Consider the following 25,995-nt stretch of genomic DNA (forward strand, 5'->3'; position numbering starts at 1 on the left):
CTGACACTACCAGTCTTTTCTTGCCAAATATTGGAAAATTTAATTAAATAGACATTTGACTTCAAGAAGGCAATGTTGGAAACTAAATAAACTTTATCCTTTTAACCTTATTGACTGACCAAAGTAACAGAAAAACATCAATACCTCATCCACAATGAGAACTCATATTGGATGAACTTTGTCTCTGTCAAGGATGTGATTACTAATGGAGGTGGCGGAGCCAGACTTAAAATCAAATTACTCTGATGTGACAGCTTAATCTCAGAGTTAACATAATCTTTATTCTACCACTTTGAAACTTCTTGGTGATTTAATAATACTGATTTTAGAGATTTAACATTATAAGCCTTGGGCATGCCAGTTAGAATTCTGGCATGCTGTATCTTTGATTTGTCTATCACATACAAAAAAATAGAATAAACTTTGGTGGGAGCTAAAGCTATCCATTTCTTCTGAAGAGGCAATAATATTGAGTTAAAGCATGATAAGAGAATAGCATAAAACTAAATAATGCTTTCTATTATTATTCCAATTATTGATTTTCTTTTCATAAAAGTGGAGATCAATAAGCCTTACAAAGCTAAGAATGAAAGAAAGAAAAAAGAAACCTCTTCTGAACTTTAAGTACTTTTGTTCAAAGATGCTGGCATTTTTCTCTGAGTTCTACTCTCACACAGCGAAGTATTATAACAAATGGAATTATACAATTATTTAGGGGCACGGGGGTTCTGCTAAGGAGAAAAATGATCGTAGCATAATAATTTTCAAGATAAGAACTCACATTTTTCCATGACTGGTCGAGAACACACTCAAGGTACCTACTCTATGTTTTTTATAATATTAGAATCATTGAATTCTTCAAAGTATAGGAAATTCAACAAAGTAAAATAAAAATTATGAGACTGGATTGAAGACAGTTTCTTCAAAATTTCAAAGAAGTATTAACACTATCAATGAGAGAGAGAGAGAGAGAATCATGACTAGTAGCCAGTGAGAAAGCAGACAAAAATCAAATTACCAGTACATACTTTGATTCTACAGTTCTTTACATGGGGCTTGAGAAATAGAGGGGGATGAAAGGAAGTACAGAGAAGAGGGGAGAAAGACATTGCCAAAGAGAATTAAGAAGGCATTTAGAGGAAGCAATTAGAGAGATACTACCTAGAAGGTAAGAGTTTCACATAAGTTCAAAGATGTGATTGAGTTAAAGATTTTGAGATAGGGAGAAGACTGTGAATTATCCAGGTGGGCCTGATCTAATCAACAAGGGTCTTTATGAAAGGGAGGCAAGAGGATCAATGTCAGAGAGGAACCGAGAGGACTGAAGCAGAGGTGGGACTGATGTGCTGTGAAGGTGGAGGAAGGGGCCAGGAGTCAAGGAATGCAGGTGGCTTCTGTGAAACAGAGAGGCAGGGAAATTGATTCTCCTCTAAAGCCTCCAAAAGGATTGCTGCCCTGCCAACATCCTGATTTCGGATTTCTGACTTCTATAACTCTAACAGAATAAACTTGCCTTGTTTTAAACTACCACATTAGTGGCAATTTGTTACTGTAGCAGCAGTAAACCAATACAAAAGCTTAACAATTATTAATGGCAACAAAACATTATAAATAAGATACACTTCAGGGCAAGAGTTACAGAATAACCCATAGTGATCACCCCACTCACCAAGCACAGTTTCTCTTTCTCCTTATTCTAACACTGTGTTCCTAACAATGATTCCTACCTCCTGACAAAAATTCTTTTGAAGTCAAGCTCAATTCAGCACACATGATTCCATTTATTTTAGGCAGGAGGCTAGAGGGCAGTAAAATATTTTGCAAAAGATAGCTAGTTACCTTTGTCAGTTCTCTGACAAGAAAATATTTTTATCTGCCTCCTTTAGCATAACAAAAAGAACAAAAACACAAAATCAAAGGGACTTGGATTAAAATCCTTACTAGGCAAGGGAACTTGAACAAGCTACTTAATTTATATTCTTATGTTCCTTATTTGCAAAATCTAAATCAATGGTCCCCAACGTTTGTGGCACCAGGGACCAGTGTCATGGAAGAGGCGGAGCTCAGGCCATGATTAAAGGGACAAGGAGCAGCTGTAAATACAGAGGAAGATTCACCGGCTCCCTACCCGTTCCCCTCCTGCTGTGCGGCCGGGTTCCTAACAGGCCACAGACTGGTACAAGTGCACGGCCCAGGGTTGGGGACTGCACATCGAAATCATATCATATAACTAAACAGATTGCATAAGAATACATACATGACATTGTACACAAAGTATTTAGTGCAGTGTTAGCACATGGTACTTGCTCAGTGAACAACATCTACTATTAGGAAAATGTTCTAAATTTTCTTCAGCAATTTCTCTTCCTTTTTTGATTATGACAAAGAGGAAGAAAATCAAGTAGAGGAGTCATAATCTATTTTTATTAAATACCCCAGAATATTCTTTCTCAATCAGTTGTTTCCAGAGCCCTCATCTTCTAAGTCAGCCTAGTTTCCACTCCAATCAGAGGAGCTACTAAATGCTTAATGATTAATTTGCATCAAATAGTTACCTAGCAACCATCACTAATACAAAATTAGATCTGAGTTTCTGTAAAAGTCTACCATCTACCAAAAAGATCTAAAGATAGATTCATACTAGTCAATGTCAGAATTTTAACTCTTAAGTGCACATCCAGATACAATATTTAAATAGCTTAAGTCAGGACTATATAATATTTTTTATAGCTTGGTATTCAGAATTTTATGATTTAGTCTTTTCAACAATGGAATGACTATCCATATTATATGGAAGGTTTTATTAAAATAATTATAGAAAACTTTTGTCAAGCACTAATGGTATGCTAAAAAACAATTTTTAATTCTGTTACATGTATTTGGATGGTCACTATAACTTTGAGGTAAGTGTTTGCATTGAAAATATAATTCATTTTTCAAAAGCATCAGAGTCATTTGGATATTTTTAGTGAACAGTGAGTCTCTTTATCTCTAAAACCCATCAAAGAGGAAAAAAGTCCTCACATTCCACCACTTAGGTTAAAAAAAAAAAAAAAAAAAAAAAAGAGGCCAGCATGGCCTTTATAGGTTGGTACCTACCAGCCCTGAATCTTCAACACTTAGAACCAAAGGTAAATGGGATTTTTAGTGAATAGCTCCTACTAGTGTTCAAGCTACTGCCTGACAATAAAAACAAGGTATTTCAACATTTTAGAAAGTATCATCTGATCCTCGAAGGAGCAGCAACTGTCAAGATTCAATCAAGTAATATAATTCATCATAAAATCTTGAATTATGTATTAGAATCAGTGCTAATCACAAACGTAGACCAATACTGATAAATGAATGAATGAGTACAGAGTCCTAAGGACACAGAATATGTTTTGCACTTTATATTTATCATTCATTCCTAAAAAGAGTAACATATGCCATCTGTTGCACAGTAGTCATTCTTAATTAATGAGATTCAAGTTTGGTATTTGAACCTATTTAAAATATGAATATTAGCAAGTGCCTGATAAAATGGAATGAGGAATTCTTAGAGCTTTGCCTTAATAATATATATCCCCAGTAATAATCTTTCTAAGCAAGCAAGTTTCTTGAAGTTAGCTTGATGAGTCTGGATGAATAGCTCTTGATAAGTGATGCATCAGAAAAAGATCAAATACTATCATTAAAAGTTTCTATTATACTCTGATAGACATAAGTAGCCAGCTATCAATTCTGGTGGAGCTTGAGCAATCAGAATGAATCCAAGAGGAAAACAAAAAAAAAGAAAGCAAGCCTTGTTGTAGAAATAAATGCATTTCATCTCTAGCAAATTTAAATATGCTCTCTCTTCTAATCCTTTTCTGTTATCTTGATAAACATAACATCAAATGAGTTTTCTAAGAGGTAAGGAGAACAGGGGAGAAAACAAGTCAAGGAAAACTATAGTAAAGGAAAACTGTTATGTTCTGCCTTTTGGGAGATTCAGTCTTTCCTTCTCTCCATAATTCCATTAGTTTTTGTTTGTTTGCTTTTTAATTGTAGGCAACTTTTGTCCTCTATGAAGGCTCTATGCTTACTCAGCATTGAACTCATTTAAAACTGCTCCAAAAATTTAGATGAGGAAAGATTTGCCACAGAAATTTGGATGCATATTTGAAGGCTTCCAAAAAGCAAATGATTATTGTGTAGTGATTTAATGTGTAGTAAACATAATAAAAGTAAATTACACACCCACCTTCCTTAAAAGTCTGATTAAAAAATGGGAAAATGATCTGAACAGACATTTCATAAAAGAAGACATACAAATAGGCAACAAATATATGAAAAAATCCTCCACATCACTAATCATCATGGAAATGCAAATCAAAACCACAATGAGGTATCATCTCATCACAGTTAGGATGGCTCTTATCAAAAAGACAAAAAATAACAAATGTTGACAAGGATGTGGAGAAAAGGAAACTCTTATACGCTGCTGGTGGAAATTTAAACTAGTACAGCCACTATGGAGAAGAATATGTAAGGTGTCCCAAAAAACTACAGATAAAACTATCACATGATACAGTAATCCTACTTCTGGGCATTTATTCAAAGGAAAGGAAATCAGTATATTGTAGAGACATCTGCACCCACATGTTTATTGCAGCACTATTCACAATAGCCAAGATATGGAATCAACCTAAGTGTCCAGCAGTATATGAACAGATAAAGAAAACATGGTGTACACACACACGTGCACACACACGCAATGGAATATTATTCAGCAATAAAAAAGGACGAAACCCTGTCATTCACACCAATATGGATGGAATAGGAGGACATTTAATTAAGCAAAATAAACCAGGAACAGAAAGTTAAACACTACATGTTCTCTCTCATGTGGAAGCCAAAAAAAGCTGATCTCCTAGAAGTAAAAAGTGTAACAGAGGATACTAGAGGCTTGGAAGGGGAAGAAGTAGTTGGGGACATACGGAGAGATTTGTTAAAGGATACAAAATTACAGCGAGATAGAGAAATAAGTTCCAGTGTTCTATACCATTGTAGAATACCTACAGTTAATAATAATATATGGATTCAAATACCTAGGAGGAGGATATTGAATGTTCCCAACACAAAGAAATGATGAATGTTTGAGATGATAGACATGCTAATTATCCAGATCTGATCATTATTTATGTATAAAAATGCTACTATGTACCCCATAAATCTTTATAATTATTATGTCAATTAAAATGTTTATTTACTGGCTTTCTTTAGGAAATTTTGAAGTAAATTTATGTGAAAGGCCATGAAGTTTGAGGTCCAACCACATGCAGAGAAAGACTATTCTTTCATAATATTAAGTTGGGTTTTTTAATATCTCAGTATGCCATCACTAATTGCCTTATTATAGGCCATATGGAAGGCAAAGACCTAACAATCAGGGAGTCACATTAGGACCATTTTGAATTCTGAAATTTCTCTGGTAGAATTTGAATTAAAATGAAGAACTGGACAGAATGCCAAATTTCAATCAAAGAAAGTATACTTTAATCTTTTATAACTTTAGAGTAAGTCTTAATCACTCCTCTAATGTCTAGGCTATAGAAAAACTACTTTGGAAATTTAAAGAAACAAAGTAGCATGATGGAAAGAGAACTCCATTGACAATTAAGAGCCAATGAATTCTAACTGTATGATCATTGACTATGTCACTTATTCTGAGTCTGAAGTCTTTTACCTTTAAAAAAAATTAAAAGATGGGTTTAGATTGCTTTATAATTAAATTCTACTGTTATTACCTAGAGACAGTAGGGGTTCAGCCAATACTTGTTAAATGAAATAAATGAACATGGCCAGGGTCCAACCTGGAGACACTAGAGGACACTGGGGCTTCTTTAAGGGAAGGAGAAGGTTTGTTATGTATGGGGATAGCTGGGTCTGGAGGTAAATAAACTAGTATCAAAAGTTAACCCAAGGCCGGGCGCGGTGGCTCACGCCTGTAATCCTAGCACTCTGGGAGGCCGAGGCGGGTGGATCGCTCGAGGTCAGGAGTTCGAGACCAGCCTGAGCAAGAGCGAGACCCCGTCTCTACTAAAAATAGAAAGAAATTATCTGGCCAACTAAAATATATATAGAAAAAAATTAGCCGGGCATAGTGGCGCATGCCTGTAGTCCCAGCTACTCAGGAGGCTGAGACAGGAGGATCGCTTAAGCCCAGGAGTTTGAGGTTGCTGTGAGCTAGGCTGACGCCATGGCACTCACTCTAGCCCGGGCAACAGAGTGAGACTCTGTTTCAAAAAAAAAAAAGTTAACCCAGTGGAGTAGAGTAAAGAAATAAAAATTACAACTCCTAAAGTCCATAGCAGGCTTGGGTACGATCCATTGCAATTGTCAGTACTAATGGATCAAGTCCAAAGGGGACGCAGAGCAAGAAATGTGGTGGTTAAAGAACCCACAGAAACACAATGGGCTGAGAGTGGATTCAGAACATTTGCCTGACATATTTTAGTTATCACTCTTATGGTATTCTCTCCCCATAATAGAGAACAGGTTCAGAATAGGGCTCAAAATCCAGTAGTGATCTGAAATTAAAAAAAAAAAAAAAAAAAGGCAAAAGTCTGGTCTGTGAAATAACACAAACATCAAGGGGTCGGGAGAACTAGAGTTTTCTAGTCAAGGGAACTGTAACTCTATGATACTTGGGGCTCCCTAAATCCTGGGATGAATGAGCAGCATTACATAATTCCAAACCCCAGTGCCTAGTGGCACTGATTGCCAGATGACATCAGAAATGAGTGGGATGCAGCAGGTGTATTACTTTGAACGGCTACGATACACTGAGCATTCCTAATGTGGTCATCACTGCACAAAGCCTTTTACATATATTTCATTTTAATTTTTCACGGACATTTTGTGAATTAATTATCATTCCTATTTTCTCTGTGAAGAGACTCATTCACATAGCTGTAAAATAACTTCACTAGAACATAGCCAGTAACTGGCAAAGCCAGAATACAAATTTAACTCTATTTGATTGTAAGGCTCTCACTGTTAACCACAGAGTTATAGGGAAAACGCAATAGTACCTGACAAAGAGTCTAAGTTATAATTAGGAATGGTTTCTGTGCTAGTTGAAAAAGAAACACAATTAGCATAGAGGGAAGAAAATATATTTATATTATATAGTATTAAGAACTAAATGGTACGGAGCTCGCTTTCCAGTCTTTGATCCTACGTTGATATGATTACTTGGAGGATAATGCAATGATGAGGAGATTCTGAGTTTGCAGAAGTCACAAACAAGTCATATTTACATTACTGGGGGCATTTGGACTTTGTACAATGTTTTCAAGACAATTAAGTTTTCATTAAGTGTTGGCAAAACTAAATTAAATTAATACGGAGCCACCGTGGAAGTTCAAAAATATAGATTTAAGTGTTATCAGTCAGTTATTATAATAAATTTCTATCTGTGTAAAGACATAAGAAAATTTAAATGGAAACTCACATTTGTTCATCCTGTTAATCTATTAATCTAGCCAATATGTTCATAACCAATTCCTCAGTTGCATATTCATTATTTTTGCTGTCTTATATAAATCACAGATGAATTTAAAACAGTAATAATGATCTTACTAAACACTAACTTCACTTAGGTTTGCCTTGAGTTTAATATAATCATAAAGGGAATTAAGATGACTTTTGTCTATGAAGACATTCTGTACATCCCAAATCTAGCCATTCTATGACAGAGAAGGCATATATGTTTACATTTGAAAAATAACGTGAAAGAAATGTGTAATAATCTTATTTATAAAGAACAACTGTCTTTTTCTAGCCCATTTCCTAAGTAAACAATGATGTTTTCCTACATTAACAATTTCCTTTAAAAGTAATATTATAATAGGTTGTATGAGTTTCCTATTGCTGCGGTAACAAATTATCACACACTTAGTTGTTTCCAACAACACAAACTGTTCAAGAGGGTTAAAATCAACGAGTCAGAAGAGTTGTGTTCATTCTGGAGGCTCAAGGAGAAAATTAATTTCCTTGACCTTTCCAAGTTCTAGAGACTCCCTTCATTCCTTGGCTAATGGCCCCTTCCTCCATCTCTAGTAGGCACCACTCCAGCCTTTGTTTCTGCTGTCATACCCCCTCTTTCCAACATTGACCCTCTTGCTTCTCTCTTCTAAGAACATTTATGATTAGATTGGGCCCATTTGGATAATCTAGGGTAATCTTTCCAGCATCTCACTATAATTAATTGAATCACATCTGCTAAGTGTTACCTTTTGACATTTAAGGTAACATATTCATAGGTTCTAGGCATTAGGATATGGACTTCTTTTGGGGAAAAATGATTGAGTCTCTCATATAATAGGTCTTTGTTTGACTTTGGGTATTACCAAAGGGTTTTGAAAAAGTTTTAGGCAATTACAACTTTTACAGGATTCACAGGAATTATAATCTCCTATCACATTGAAGAAATCCCTCAAAAAATGTAAGCAAAATCATTAACATATATGTATTCTTTTACTAATTACTCATTGTAATGAGACAGTGTGTTAAATTTAGACATATAAGAGAAAGAAATTCAGTCATTGTTGACAACACAGATGAACCGGGAGGAACTTATGTTAAGTGAAATAAGCCAGGCACAGAAGGACAAATACCACATGATCTCACTCATATGTAAAATCTAAAAGAAGTTGATCTCTTAGAAGTAGAGAGTAGCATAGTGATTAACAGAGGCTGGGGAGTGTAGGGAGGAGGAAGGGATGAAGAGAGGTGTATGAAGGACAACAAAGTTACAGTTACATAAGAGGAATAAGTTCTGATGTTCTACTGCACAGTAGGGTGACTGCAGTTAATAATAATGTATTATATATTTCAAAATAGCTAGAAGAGAGGATTTTGGATGTTCTCATCATAAAGAAATAGTAAATGCTCAGTGATGGATATGCTAATTACCTGATTTGATCATTACACAATGTACACATACATAAAAACATCACACTGTACCCCATAAATACAAACATTATATGTCAATTAAAAACAAAACTTCTTAATAAATAAATATTTGAATGGTTTTCTAAACCAATTTATTAAATTTTTCTCGTTTCATAAAATTAATGATTGAAATAGAAGAAAATTGACAATGCTAATTTATAGCATTTTCACCAATTTTACATTTAGAAATATTTTATCTAAACAACTTAATCCATAGATCTCACACAACATAGTATCTACTGTAAGATCCTTTCAGCAACAAACACTTTGGGAAAAAACTTCACCTTCACATGTTTTTACTACTTCTCTTCCCAATGTGCAGTATATTTTAAAAACAAAATAATTTAATACCTTATGTTTATGCTATTCAATTTGAGTGCCATATAAAAATATCTTCTAAGTGTATATGTTCAATAATTTTACTATTTCAAATAAAGCAAAATGAGCATGGCTAAGCTAATCCCTCAAACTTTCATTTATGTCTATAATAAAATTTTACTTCCTAAACCAAAAATTTTCCTAACTTTGGCAATCCAATTAATTTTTTAACACTCTCAGTTCATCTTGCTTCCTTCCTAATTAGTATTCAAGTGTACATTTATATATTATTCATTTACTATAACTTTATATAAATCCTATCTAGATGGTGATACCCTCTGATGTTTGGTTTATCTGATGTATGTTTACCTTCATGTCACTGCAGTATAATGTGATATTTTCTACAATGTATGTTTTAAAGGGAATGTCAGTTTATTCAATTTTGTTCTAAAAACATATTTTGATTCTCAGTAAATCCTAGAAACTTAAAATAAACTGCTCTTCATTATCAGTAGTAGCAATGGTACTAATTGCTGGTTAGTAGCTCTCCAAGCCTGCCTCCTTCACCTTAAGCAGACGTCAGGCACACTGCCCTTCTATGAGGTATAGAACAGACAGACGTCTTTCCCACTGCAAAGTTTTTGGGGCTGTAGTTCTGTCTGCTTTGAAAGTTCTTCCTCAGGCTGTGTCTGACTCTCATTCTCACTCTCCTGGTCTCAAATATCCTCTCTTCAGAGTAGCCTTTTATCACACCTTAAGTTGGCCACTTCATTATTCTTAGAACCTTATTTACTTTCTTCTTGTCTTTTATCATGAAGTTTAATTATTATATGTATTGCTTCATGTGTTTATTCTTTGTCTCACCCATGAGACCACCATCTCCACAGGCAGTTAGCACAGTGACTGACCCAGGGTAGGCACCAATAAACTTCTTTGATAGAATTATTGTTGGTGCGAGAATTTATCACTACCTCACAAATTAAAACATATAACAATTTAGAGTGCTTTTGTATCTATATGAACCAAACTCTAGCTGCAAATTTAAATATCTTCAGAAGCCAGGAAATATAGTAAATGATTAAAGGTAACCTTTATGATATAATACAATAAGTGCTGGAAAATACAGCAAACAGAAAAGCACAGAACCCATCCAAAGGGGGCAGCACCAACTTAGCTCTAGCATACTGGTGCCCGAAAGAATGCAGACCCGGTGTTGCTCCAGACTTTATGTTACATAATCTGACATTTAGGTGTTTGGGAGGCCTAAGGAATCCCTCTGCAGGCTGAATCTGTCCCACTACCACTAACCTGCAGTCTCTGCTCCACAGTCTACATAGGGATCTGATCCCACATAGGCTCTTTGCTAGCCCAATATCCTCCCTCGAAAACAACCCTCCACTACTGGATTTCATGCAGTCTTGATGTCCCAGCCTAGATCATTACAGGAATTCGATTACAGATGGAAGATTTATGGATTCGATTCATTCAATCACAGAGTCCTTATGAGACTGTCCACTAGTTCTTGCTTTTTAGATCACTGGATCTTATTTTTTCAGAGGCCTGGTTTTTCATGTTTTTTTTTCTTTTGATTCTAGAACTAACACTTTGTGTTTTCCCAATAAAAACCCCTTTTTTTCTTTAAACTTAAGTTAGCCAAAGTTGGTTTTTGCACATTTGCAAAAAGGCATTTCTTATTAATGTATCAATTAATTATATTCATAAGTGGTTCACTGTCTTCTTTGTATTCAACACTGTAACTGGCAACTGTAACTGGTACTAGAGTCCAGAGGAATCACAGCATAGAGAGAAGTTCGTGATTTCTACCTTGCCCATCTAAGGGTTCATCTCTTGCATTTTGTCCCTCTTGCATTTTGTATTTTACGCAAATACCAAACTACTTTGGTTTTGCATCCACCATACAATTTAACACCTCATATTGTCCCCTCTGCTCAAAATGATTGCCCTTCCCTTCTCATGAAAGTCTATTCATTCTTTAAGACGTATCTCTAAGAATCTTCTCTAGAAAAGCTTTCGTGAAGGAACTACCCCTACCCCAGGCAATTACCAGCCACTTTGGATCAGTACGCCCTCTCTGTACTTTGCTAATATGAAATGCTTAATTGCTCTGCTGAACTAACAATATTGTAACTTTGGGGGTCTTGAACCCCACTTGCCTGAACTCCTACAGGACAGAATATTTATCTTAGTGTTTCACCCTCAGTGTTCAGTATGGTGTCTGGTATGCAGTAGGTACTCAACAGATGTTGACTGATGAAAGGAAGATATAAGAGGGAAATCTCACAAGCAGGTGATATAATCTACTTGAGAATGATTTCCATGCACATACGAAGCAGCTAGAGAAAGGCAGGAGAGACTTTATGATGAGGACCTCTGCAAAAGAATATTCCATCTATGCTTTGTATTTTCTAAATGATAGCAATTTTTATGAAAATCTAATATATTTGGCATATAAGCAAAGTTTAAATTATTAATTAACCATTAGATTCATCTGCAAAAGCTCTCTGGATTATCTGTTATGTGCAAGACACTGTGAAGGAGAAATTATTCAGGAGAGAGAGAGAGAAGCTGTGGTGAGGGAGAAAGAGTGGGACAAAAGAAAGAAAGGAAGCATTTTGTTGCTCTTGTTGTAAATACCATTAAAAAGAAAAGAGATTTTGCATAACCAACACTTACAGAGGGAATAACATTTAAACAAGGGATGATAGCTGCTGTATCATACAAAGGTGTACAGAAGAAGAATATTTTTAAAAATTGGTTGATAGTAGCATTCTTGAGGACCACAATCACAATCACCAAGCAATTTGGAGAAACTAAAATTCTTATAAGTCCATATTCTTATAATAACATTTCCTTTGAATTAATAAGGTCTTATTTGCAGACAAGAGTTCCTTCTGTTTATTATTCTAGCAATGACCATAACACTTCTGGAGAAGCCATTTGACTACATTTCCTTTTTCCTTTCAATCCTTCAGTACTATATTTGAGTGTCTCCTGTACATGAAAAACTGAAAAAGGTATTGAGGACTGGGAATTAAAATGAATCTTGACATTTCTGTGATTTTTCTAAAACTACAAATAGTAGTTAATTTCAGCAAAACGATTTTTAAAATATGCATTTATTTACATGATTGGAAGCAAAGTAAGTACATATTAAAATATGCATTCATTTGGACATTACTTGCAAAAATTTATGTATTTATAATTAAATACATAAAGACTGTGCTTTAAACGGTGAAAGTGCAATACATTTTTCTTATAGTAAAAAAGACAAAATTAACAGATAATACAATTATAAATGTCAGTTTCTCAGTAATACTCATTTTTCATGTCTTTTCATAAGGACAATCACACACATAACTAGTCAGATGGTTAATGTGAATAGTGAGAGTCTTAAGTGCCGCAACAACTGTTTTAATCAAACACTTATTTCTAGCAGCTCTCTAAATTGTGTATTTCCCCTTCAATTTCCTAAGAAAATCCACTATGAGAGAAGATTGCTAGAATAAGTAGTATGTGCTATGTATTTCTAAAAAAAAAAAAAAAAAAAAAAAAAACAAAAGATCTGAAAAGCAAAGATGGACTGAGAAGACAAGCACCTTTCTATTGTAATGTGCCTGAAATTGTATGTCTTGGAAGAAAGACAATTTGTCAGCAGGATACCAAGTAAAGATTCTTTGCTCAAAAATACTCTAAGTAGGTCGTTAGTTGTTTTATTGTTTACTCCCTAACACAAGTCATCCCAGTAACCCAGCTGAATGAAGGCAGCTCTATTTGAAGATGCCACAATTTCAATCCCAAACCAGTAAGAAAGGAAGAGGCTGATGAGGAGAAGGAGGAAGATAAAGAACAAAAATATGGCATGGGTATATGGTGAGGTTTAACCTCTGGAATATTTGGGTCATATCCTGGGGAGAAAGTATCTGCTAAGGAGGAATATCCAACCTCAAAAGAAAACACAACGGCTATAAAAGTCACACTGGAACGAACTAAGGTGTGACAGAAATAGAGAAAAGTATTGATTCATCTGTCCCAAATTTTGTTAGGAAAAGCATGTCTGTGAATCCAAATAAGAAAATATAGGACAGGAGTAAAAGTTAAGACTTAGAAAAGATTAAATATAACTTTGGTGATTCTGAAAAATGAGTACAAGATGCTCAAATAAGATGGTCTCATTAAATTGTTTAAAATTGGTAACTTTTCTTATTTCCTTTCCTATCACATCTTTAAAAGCCACATCATTTGGTTGATTTAGGCTAAGTTTCTTCTAAAATTGTCATTGATTACTTACATGCCCACTTACTGATCCCAAAATTCTGTGTGAGAATTATTCTAAGCTTCCCTTAGATATTTTTAACTTTATTTCTCTTATGTGATACAATGAATTTTGTCGAATTTTTGTCTCTATTACCTCTAATATGCATCATTAATGTTTTCCTATAATTTTTCTTTATTTTCTCATGAAAAAGCCTTATGTTAAAAATCAACATAGCCATAGAAACACTCATACACACAGAGTATGTATAAAGAAAGAAAATATCAATATTTCTTTCTTATACCTATATTAAGAATATAACATTTATAAATACTAAATATATTACTATATATGTGGTCTTAAATTCAAAATGATAATGTATAATACTGAATTATATAACAAACAGAACCTCATATTGTTTGTTAATTCAGTTAATAAGAAAATTTTCAAATATTAGTATTAAATCCTAATTCTGAAGTTTGTCTAATACTAGTGCAATGTGAGTCTTTTATCGAGGATCATAAAGATATTAAGTATGAGAGTTTTCTCTAATATAGGTAATTAGAAAAAACTTCTTAATTAATTAATAAGAGCCTCATTCTAAATTGTAGGTAGCATTTTTATTGTACAAACTAGTTACACCATAAAGCGTCATGAAGTGTTTGGAAAAACAAAAATTTGTGGTGACTCGGCTGCTCTGAAAAAAAAGGAATCAAATTTCTTAAAAATAAATAGCTAAAGAATTAAGAAAAGGGGTCTAGGCACGTGAAGCACTTGCTTACACTACATGCCATTACTGTACTGATACTGGGCAAGATTAAATAACTCATGCAAATACAAATGGAAAAAACTTAAGGGAAGAAATACAACCTGATCCTTAAGAACATATATTAGAGACAGACTCAGATCTTGGCCCTGCCATTCTCTAGCTAGTCTACATTTTACATGGGACCTCCCTGAGCTTCAGTTTCCTCCTCAGTAAAATTGTTAATCAGACTGAACAGGAAGGATCGTGTGAAAATTAAACAAAATAATGTACGTAACAACAATTAGTCCATGTAGTAAATGGTATGTATGATAGTAAATGTCAATCAAGGATGGCTATTTTAAATAAGTGAATCTTTTCAGCACTGGAAGAATCATGCATTTTAGGCTTAAGAAAAGAAAAATAGCTGAGTGTTGATATAAATCAGGATTTATGAATAGATAAGGAAAGGTCTTAGAAGGTGAGATTCGGAAAATTTTAATAGTTTACCCCAGATTAGGACTCAGCTTTTTGTTAAGTAATCAGACCATATTCTAAACCCAATGTTCCCTTTCAAATGAGTCACTAGAGCTTTTTTTTATGATTTACACTTTCTTTTGGATTATTTTCTTTTGAAATAATGTTAAATTTACCAAATGAATTCCAATTTTTCATTACACTTTTAACTGAAACATACTGAAGATAATTTAAACAAATATGACTGTGCTACACCATATAATTAAACTGGTGAATAAAGTCGCAAATGGGTGCACCTGAGTTTATCATTTTTTCCTTACCTATTTTTTTGTGTTTGTTTTTTAAAGAGACGGAGTCTTACTATGCTGCCCAAGGCTGCGAGCCTGGAGTGTGGTGGCACAGTGGTGTGACATAGTTCACCTTAGCCTTGAATTCCTGGGCTCAAGCAATGCTCACACCTCAGCCTCTAGAGTAGCTAAGAGAAGTCTACAGGTATGCACCACTGGGCTCAGCCAATTTTTAAAAATGTTTTTGTAGAGACAGGATCTTGCTATGTTGCCCAGGCAGGTCCTGAATTCCTGCCCTAAAGAGATCCTCTTGCCTCAGCTTCCCAAACTGCCAGGATTAGACCTGTGAGCCACCACTTATGGTCTACAATTCTTATTTAACAAAATTATCAGATAGATAAATATTTTAATATATACATATTTCCAAGGCAGCTGGTTCATTTTCAGAAATATCAGAAACTTCTAAATAAACATAAGACATTAAGGAACCAAGTGTCCATCTCCAAAAATTTTAGAGAAAGGAAATTTGTGGCAAACCATAACCCTTTTATACAAAAGTACATGAGCAAGTTCTTATTTATATTAAAGTAATTTAAGTAGATGATATTTTAGAATGAGTTTGGCAGAGGATTTTGGAGTAGCTATCCTCAAAGAAATTCTAAAGAAATACAGGAAATTGAAGAGACAGCTGTGAAATTCTTCAATTTTTGAAACTTATGATAAAATCTACAATCTGACATTTCACTTCAGCATTCATGCTTCAAATATAAAAATAAAAAAAAAAAACATATGAATATAAGTTCCCTAAAACTGTCTTCAAAAATAAGGTATACCTCATCGCATGTTTTTATAAAATGCTTTTGCATTACAGAACAGGATTCTCCATATTTCACAAATATCTTATGCAACACAGGCATAACTGTCCCGCTTCCAAGATAATACAAATTTTATTTCCTTAAAATATCACTAGTGAACAATAAATGATCAGTAGGTGCTTTATATTTCAACAGGAGGGCCTGCAGAGATTAAAAAAGTGTAAGAAACATAACTAAATTAGATTTCAATAAAACCTATACTCTAAGGCTTCTTCATAGCAAGAAAGATTATTTCATAAAACTTCACTAGATAAACATTCTCTAATCAATCATGCTATAAATAAATTGAAATTGAATTTTTTTCCTGATTGGTTTCACTATTATTTTTAAATTTCAATGCATTTCTTGCTGGGCAGATTTCTCTGCATTATTGAAGTGTGCACACTTCCAGCCCATGGGTAATGTGCTGCCTCTTTAAATAAGCATGAATGAAGCAAGCCTAAAACTATCTCTTGGCACAGTAAACTTGCTGATCCCCAGATACTTCGCTTCTTATTAAACATCAGGGGAAGCTGGAACCTGGGATTTATTTATCATCCCAGGTGTTTTCTATCTCCGGGATGAGCTGAATATCTAATATGACAACGCAGGATTTCCTGAGTGATTTTCACTAAGAAATCTCATGAATAATTAACTAGTCAGATTAAAAGAAAAAAATTTTTTGAGATGTTGATTCTTCCTTTGGGTAGAAAAGTCAGAAAATATTCCATTTTAGATTGTTTGATTCTTCATCATTCCTGAAGAAAAAAAAAGTATGTTGGCATCTACCATACCTAACAAAAAAAAATTGCGAAGACACATTTCTCGACGCTGTAAAAGATATACTTGAGGAGTACTTCATGTAATCCTTGTATTTTCTTTCCAGTCTGCTCCCTCTGGATGAATATATTTCTAATTCTCAAAATGTTGACAGCACATGAAGCTTAGGTATAATTTTTCTATCAAATTCAAAACTTATTAATTTCTACACCATTATATATACGCTCCCAATTCCTATTTGCCTGGACCTGAGGGAATGCAGGATTGGCATAACACTCCGTCAACCTTGTTCTAAATATTTTATGTTCTTGCATTAATTAAGGAAATGGTGTTAGAATAGATATTGATGTACAGAACTATATAGACAAAAGTAAACGCTGAAGGATCATGCAGGCAATACCTAAATCTTTTAATAGTGGGGAGGATCTATGATCCTCTCAAATTAAAATTAGCCCATTTTTTTTTCATTTAATTTACGTGATTATTTTATGTTTTCACTGATAATATTTTGTCAGTGCATGCAAAACAAAGCTTAATATCTTTTCTTTTTATAAGAAAATTGCAGAAATATACATACTGTAAGGGACACATTCATACTGTACTTCAAGGTATTTATAGGTTCCTGGACACGGGTCTGGAAAAACATCAGGACCTGCCACCACTGCACACTGGGTTCTGTTATTGCATCTGAAGTCAACAAAAAGGAAAAGAAATAGTAAGTTTATGCAAAGTTAAATCATTTTCAACATCAACAGGATTTTATTTTAGCTCCTGATACACAGATTTAAGTAAGGTTTTGGTTGATTTAGGCTTTACACTTATTAAGGAAATACCTGTAGTATACTTTAAAAAAACCAGATATCAAAATCAATTCATTCAGTTTATTCATATTAACTAATTTAATATTTAGTTGAATACAGCATGATGGTGAGTTAGAGGTTAAATATTGCTGAAGCAGCACTAACTGGTTCACAGGATATTGTCAAGGTGAAGACAAGTAGGAAGGATTATTTGATAGGAAGGACATGCTCCCACTACAAAAACAGTATTTAAGAAATTATAACCACAGAGTTGTATGAGACAGGTTATAAAACAAATTCACTGATTATGAACGGCATTCCTTTTACAGGCAGTGAAATGTGGTATGGAAAAGCTTTATCCAAGCCTTAAAAATCAGTAAAAAGTTAATATTTAAAAATCAAAATGTATATTTTAATTCATGTTATATAAATTAATATAATAATATTACTAACCAATTAAGTGAAACCATTTTAATAATTTTTTTGTGTTTAGCCACATAATGACAATAACCTCAGAGATTACTGATCATAAATCCCATGTCCTATAATTTAAAGTAAAAACTTTAAATTTCTAAGAAGAATAATCAAATGCCACTATTAAAAGACAAATACAAACTTGGATGTCTTGTGGCAATTGGGGTAAACAGATCTGGGCTGATTTATTCATGGGGAAAAATACACGTAATATAATTAACGCTTACTCTGAAAAAGACACCCAAGTGCACAGTGGTCTCACTGCTGTGAATTTTATACGGAAAATTTCTAGATTTAAACATTTATCCTTACATAGATTTTTCTGTAGAAAACTAATGTAATGGTTTATCCACCTATATTAGCATTTAGTTTATAGGATGAGATACTCTCATTATCCTGTGTTTTTATGCTCTTGTTTATTTGTTTCAGAATATAATACCTCAGGGCTACACTTTTCTGTTACTGTCTTAAAGAGATGTTTCATTTTCTGATGGGACCTCAGAATACTTGCTAGGATACTGGCAGCCTAAGGAACATCTACAGCAGAATTCATTTTGATTTAGAATAAAAAAATATGTTGTGTTTACCCGAGGCTATCATTTGTCAGGCTTAATGAGGATTTTATTTAGTCCCTAAATTAAATTTGATTCATTAATGAATGTCTTAAGCTGAAAAATATATTCTGTGTTATCAGTGAAAGATTAATAAAAGCTAATACTCCATACTTATCAGGCAATTTAGTGTAACAGTTAATCCTGAGGTTCAGGTTGTAAAGTTCTCCTGTGTAGATATAATGTCTGAGGCTGATCAGACAACTGTACAATAACGTTAATGTAAATGTGGCTGTCCTCACACATGCAACAAGGTAGCTTGATATTTTAGAGCACTCATATTTTTTAAAATTAGCAGTACTTCGCTATTACAAAGAAAACCCATTTGAAGAAGCGGCCCAAGTTAAATGATATGTTTTCAGCAGTTAAGGCAATACAATTTTCGCATCACATCCTGAAAAAACAAACTCAAAAATCTATTTTGCATTTTTAATACAAAGGGCAGCTATATAAACTCATAAAGTTATTTCTGCATTTGTTATAAAAAAATTCAAAATTCTACTTTGAAGGCATTCAAAGTAGAAAAATGAAAACATAAAGTATAAATATTCTCTGAATGTAATATTAATTCTGATCCCCAGTCATCAAATTCTATACACACACACGCGCGCACACACACACACACATATTTATACATTTATCTTTCTCTCTTGGTCAACAGTCATTTTATTCCCTATTGTCAACCTTTCTAATTACTATAGCTCTAATAACAAAATTTATTTAGAAGCTGTGTCTATCTTGTAATTCTTAGCTAAGACAGGCGTTTAAACTCTTTTATTTAAATAATCAACGTATGATATCAACAGAACAGTTTACTTATTTATGAGTAGGGCGTAAGGTTAAAATTTACAATTATGCAAGTATTTGTTGCACAGAAAGTTGTCTTGAATCAAAAAGGATTTCAAATGGTTATGCTTCTATAGTTTAAATTTAACAACACAACCTGGACACTATAAACTATCTATTAATATCTATCTAAAAGTACATCAACCAATTTAGATATTATATGTTATTTAAGCTACAAAATACTAATTATCTGTGTTAGAAAATTTAAAAAGTGACTATCTGTTGTAAATATTAGTCATCATTGTGAATTCCAAATATTTTAATGTTAACCAAAAATGAGTCATGAAAGCCTTTTAATGAGATAGTGTACGGATAGTGTATGTGAAGAGACATATAAAACAAAAAATGCTATGCTAGTATTATAGTCATAATTTTTCTGTATAAAACATTACTAATTTATAACATTCACTTTTCAAAATAATATAGCATTTTATTATTATTTCTATATCAAGTACTCTTTAAGATTCTTAAAATTCAAAAGGAGAAAGGTAGATTCAATCTCTGAAATATTATTTTTGTATAGGCTACATTAAAATGTTGATTGTTTAAAGGCTAGCTATATTTTGAAAATCAGAGTTTAAAGGTTCTGTCTTCTTGGCTTTTGTAGAATGACTTCAGTTACTATGAATAAATGACATTAACTTTAAAATTTGATTAAAGATTTTTGAACATTTTACTCTACAAGAGTACTGTTATAGTTATTTGAAATTTTTCAAAAGTAAATTCATTCTAAAATACAACAGGTGAAAAAGTGACATAAAATAATCTAGTGTTCTTATATACTTTGAACTCAGATGTTTCATTGTTTATTTTTAATAAATATAAATTAAAAAATGATTTTCAGTATCCTTCACAAATGATACCAAAGGTATTTTTAAATCCACAATAAAGTATGAGAAAAAACAACAATAATATGGTCAAATGCATCCTAATCCATTAATATAGAGAAAACATCCTAATCTTATAAAAGTAGAGAAATTTTTTACAGTGCTAAAAATTTTCGTATTTTTTCATTAGAAACTTCATGGAAAAAAATCTCTCCATCAATATTAGACATTTTCAGATAAAATATAAATAGATAACACCAACAAAGATAGAATTCTCAAAGAAACCCCTGGGAGTTTCAGTTTTCAAGTACATAATACAGGGCCAATTATTTCATTACCTAAAAGTTGATATGCTTGTTATAAAAATGCACTAGAAAAAATAAAGTATCATACGTATGCACAAAATGTACTTTTTATTTGTTGTTATCATTATTATTCTCATTAACACTAGTCATTTATTTCAGAATGGGATAATAATACTTCATTACATATAGACTCCACTGGAGAGAAATGTGTAACATAGGAGTGACACACCACAAAAGCAAAAAAAAAAAAAAAAAAAAAAAAAAAAAATATCTTTGGATTGAGAGTAGAAACAGGAGGAAACAGATTCACATTAAAAACAAACAAAACAAATCCAACAATAAGCCAAGGCATTTGCTGTATGCAAACTACTTTCCCTGGGATACCCTAACATAAGTCCAAGATTTATAGTAACAATGTACTACATCTGTGTAACCCTTCAAATTTAGAAAGCATGCATGTTCACATAAATCATACTTGTTACTTTTTTCCTCTAATTCACTTTATTTTTCCAGCTTTATTGAAGTATAATTGACTAAAAAATTTTTGTATATATTTTAGGTATACAATGTGATGTTTTCATATACATTGTGAAATGATTAACAGAAAAAAGACAACATATCCATCGTCTCATAGAGTTATCTTTTTCTGTGTTGTGTAATGAAAAAATTTCGTACCTACTCTCTTCACAAATTTCAAGTATATAATACATATTGTTAACTATGGTTACCATGCTGTACATTAGAGCTCCAGAATTTACTTATCCTATGTAATCAAAATTCTGTACACTTCGACCAACATCTCCCCATTTCTCCCATCCCCAGCCTCTCACAGCCCCCATTCTATTCTTCACTTCTATAAATTTGATTTTCTTAGGTTCCACATATAAGAGAGATACACATATAGTATTTCTCTTTTTCTGTCTGATTCATTTCACGTAGCATAATGTCCTCTAGGTTCCTACATGTTATCACAAATGGCAGGGTTGCCTTATTTTTTGAGGCTAAATAATATTCATATACACACATCATATTTTCTCTATCCATCTGTTGATGAACATGACCTATTGTGAATACTACTGCACTGAACATGGGAGTACAGATATCTTTTTAAGAATCTGAATTCATTTCCTTTGGATATATATACCCAGAAGTGAAAGTGCTGGATTACACGGTAGTTCTATTTTAGTTTTCTGAAGAATCTCCCTGCTGGCCTCCATAATGGCTGTGCCAATTTACATTCCCACCAACAGTGTATAAGTGTTCTCTTTTCTCCACAGCCTCACCAACACTAATCTTTTGTCTTTCTGCTCATAGTCATCCTAACAGGTATGAAGTGATATTGTGATTTTGATTCACATTTCCCTGATGATTAGTGAAACTGAGCACCTTTTCATATACCTACTGTTGGCCATTTCTTTGACTTCTTTCAAGAAATATTCATCAGGTCCTTTGCCCATTTTTTAATTTGGTTATTTGTATTCTTGCTATTGAGTTGTTCAAATTCCTTATGTATTTTGGATGTTAACCCCTAAACAAATGTGCAGACCAGTGGAACAGAATAGAGAGCCCAGGAATAAATCCACACAATTATGGTTAATTCATCTCAAGCAAAGGTGCTAACAATACACAATGGAGAAAGGAAATCTCTTCAATAAATTGTGTTGGGGAAACTGAATATCCACAAGCAGAAGAATGAATTGGATTCTTATCTCACACCATATACAAAATTCAACTCAAAATTGATTAAAGACTTAAATGTCAATTCCAAAACTATAAAACTACCAGAAGAAAACATAGGTAATAAGCTTTGTGACTTTGGTCTGGGTAATTATTTTTTGGATATGATCCCAAAAGCACAGGAAACACAAGAAAAAACAAACAAACTGGATTTCATCTAACTAAAAAGCTTCTACACAGCAACAGAAACAATTAACCAAGCCAAGAGACAAACTTCTTTCAGAATAGGAAAAAATATTTGTAAACCTATTTGTCACTTCTTTCTAAGATGAATAATGCTACCCTTAATTTTACATAAGAGGGAACTGTTGTAAAGATGTTAAATGACTTTTAAGACTCTCAGTAATCAAATGATAGTCACTGAACTCCACAACAGTGACCTGGAAACCATGATACTGCTACCTTATCAGAGAATGAATCACACATTTCATGCTCACTCTGGGATTCTGATTTAATTCATCCTGACCTGATAGGCTCTCAGAGGAATACTATGGTGATCAGATGAAATAAAGGGCAGCTGTGAGATATATGAGTGGCCCAGGACTCATTCAGTCATGGTGTGGATCAGGCATTCAGAGCAGGTTCTGAATTTAAATTAACATATATAACCAGGCATTCACAATACAACTTAACATGCAGCAATCCAAAAGATCAATTTTTGAGCATAAGGTAGAGGAGTAATACGATGAATGCATATTATTTATATGTAGACTTTTCCAAAAGAAAAAAAAAAAGCATGCAATTTTAATTCAACCCACGTGGAAATCTCTAATTTACATATAACTGCCATCTATTGTTCAAGGGTGTTTAGTAAAATGTTAGTTAACATGTTGAATTCTATTACTTAATTAGCACTAATTTTAAAGCAATAGTGTTCATTTTTAAAATATGTCACATGATAACTGCCAGAGAAGATACACATCTTCCCTAATCACAGGATTTGTAATAGGATACAACATCATTTACTGCTAACCGGGTCATTCCAATATGGCTCATAGCTACGCAGGGCCAAAATTAGTTGTGCGTGACAATGAAAAAGTCATCTCTGGGTAAAAAGTTCCTCTATTTGCCACAACATACTGCAGCATATAGTAAAAATGATATTGCTGAGTTTATGTGCATATTGACTATTCAGAAAATTTATTATTACATATAAAGTAATCAGCCTCTTATTTGATAAATTAAATAAAATGGTGTTGCATTTACTAACATTATCCAGATAAAAATTAGCAGCCCATTATCTCATGTTTGATTACAACAGATTTATGGATGAAGCATATAAAAATGAGACCTAAATACTGTAATTTAAAAATTCTCACGTAAATAGACATATACAGGTGGTATTAGTTGATTCCACAGCATTGATGATCTAACACGGTACTATTAATTTTAGTAAAGTGTTCTCGTATTTATGTACTAGGAAGGTGATTCACAGGGGTTCTCCATTAATAAGACTTTTAATCACAAATACTTATAACATGCTAAATTCAGTGTTTACAAAGAAGCGATTCCCGGGAACGTTAAGGAAATTTTCCAATGATGCTTCAGCCATGTATAAAACTTCTCTGAAAAGCACTGTTATTTTTAAAGACCGAATATAATGATGCTTAAAAAAAGGTGCCTTGTGAGTGTCTTTTTGTTAGCAAGAGTAATGTAAGTGGAATTTACATTAGCACTTATTAAACATTCATGCAAAAGCATTTATGATGAAGAAACATACATCCACTTAGTATATTTAAGAAGTTCACAGCATCTGACATATGACAAATCAGTGTTTGATTCACATAAGAATAAGGCGTTGTTTCTCTGAGAGAAAAATATTTTAAAGATATCTTGTAATGAAAAAAAGCCACCATCATACTACATTAATGTTTAAATTCTCAAAATGGTTTAGGTAATCAGGGTAACTGAGTTTTTAGTTCCCAGGATGAATGTAACAATACAAGAAAACATAAATTAAAGCACAGATATCAGCACTATTTTGGTCAATGTGAATCAACTCTCTACTGTAACCATACTTCCAGTATTCATAAAAGAGTTTGTTGATGTTGTCCACTTACAAGGTAAGTGGCAATTTAAGAACAATTTCAAAAGTAGTAAGACTCCTAATTTGGTACTTCTATTTTTGAGAAAATTGGTCCTAAGTTATAAACTGAAAGTATTAGGTGATCTTGCAGAGAACACTGTCAGTGTCTGTAAACAAAATTCTATGATTCGCATAATGATTCTCTAGCCCCAATTCTTTCTCTATATACTTTTTTAAAACAATGTAATGCCTTTTTAATTTTTTTTAAATTTTAATTATTATGGCTACATAATGGTTATACATATTTATAGGGTGTGTGCGTGATGTTTAGATACAGGCATACGATGCGTAATGATCAAATCAGGGAAACTGGGGTATTCCACAAACATTCCTTTACATTAGGGAAACGTAATTTCACACAAGCAAGTGAAAACCTGACTCAAGTGATGAGTACGTATCAAAACTGGGATACTGTATTGGTTTTCTTGTTGCTTCTCTATCAAATTGACACAAACTTAGAGGCTAAAAGAATGCAAATTTATTCTCTCATAGTTCTACATGTCAGATGTCCAAACCTAATCTTGCTAAAACCAACATGTTGGCAGAATTTGTTCCACACAGAGGCTCTGGGAGAATCTGCTTCGTTTTGTCCAGACTCTAGAGGTTGTCCCCTCATTTCTTGGCATGTGGCCCCACAACACAGCACCTTTCTTCCCTACTTCTGAGGTCACATCATGTTTTTCCTCCTCTGACCTTTCTATGTCCCTCTGAAAAGAAACCTTGTGATTACATTTAGGGCCCACCTAGACAATCCAAAATAACCTGCCCATTTGAAGAGCCATAACTATATCACATATTAAACGTCCCTTTAACCACATAAGGTAACATTCACAGGTTATGAAGATTAGGACACCAGTATCATGGAGGTCCATTATTCAGCCTATCACAAGTACTAAAAGTAAAAGGCATATTGAAAACAGTGTATCCCGGGATGGTCACCTTTAAGTCTAACATGGTAAGATGCATGTCATTGCAGTAGAGCACAGCTATAGGCTTCATTGTTCTCATAATATAAACTCCTATTTATTAAAAGGACATGTAGACTTCCATTTACATATATTATCTTCCAATACAAATAAATGTTTTGAGTTTAATTTGGCTAAAAGATATTACGTGATTGTATGTTTTGCTTTGATCACAATGGAATTCTCAGCACACAAAGCTTATAGTTGTAGATGTGGGAAACTGGGGTAGATTTAGCTGACCAATAAAGATAAGCTTTTAAAGCATTTTACAGAAATTGGACTGTATTTTCAATTTAAACTTATATAAACCCTCATAAAATGTGAAATATCAAACATTGAGAAATTATTAACAAAACCCCATTGATTCACATTAAATTACATTTATGGGCCAGGCACAGTGGCTCACACCTATAATCCAAGCACTCTGGGAGGCTGAGGCAGGAGGATCACTTGAGGCCAGGAGTTCAAGACCAGCCTGGGCAACATAGCAAGATCCTGTCTCTACCAAAAAAAAATTAAAATTAGTTGGGCCTGGTGGTGTGAGAGTGTAGTCCCAGCTAGTTCGGAGGCTGAGGCAGGAGGATTGCTTGAGCCCAGGAGTTTGAGGTTGCAGTGATCTATGATGATG

At 33.5% G+C, this 25,995-nt stretch overlaps 1 protein-coding gene across 18 annotated transcripts in view; it reads right to left on the reverse strand.

Annotated features, from left to right (window-relative positions):
* The window catches only part of ADGRL3 (adhesion G protein-coupled receptor L3), a 442,010-nt gene that overhangs the window by 286,282 nt on the left and 129,733 nt on the right, over positions 1-25,995 (reverse strand). For 17 of the 18 annotated variants that reach the window (XM_069458531.1, XM_069458535.1, XM_069458534.1 and 14 more), the window contains one exon: positions 17,294-17,403. The exons of the other annotated variant lie outside the window; for it this stretch is intronic. In XM_069458531.1, the coding sequence (XP_069314632.1) occupies positions 17,294-17,403 (110 nt within the window). The remainder of the gene's footprint in view (positions 1-17,293; positions 17,404-25,995) is intronic. 18 annotated transcript variants of the gene reach the window in all.

This window comes from Eulemur rufifrons, chromosome 24 (genome assembly GCF_041146395.1).
Source record: "Eulemur rufifrons isolate Redbay chromosome 24, OSU_ERuf_1, whole genome shotgun sequence".
Taxonomy (NCBI): Eukaryota; Metazoa; Chordata; class Mammalia; order Primates; family Lemuridae; genus Eulemur; species Eulemur rufifrons.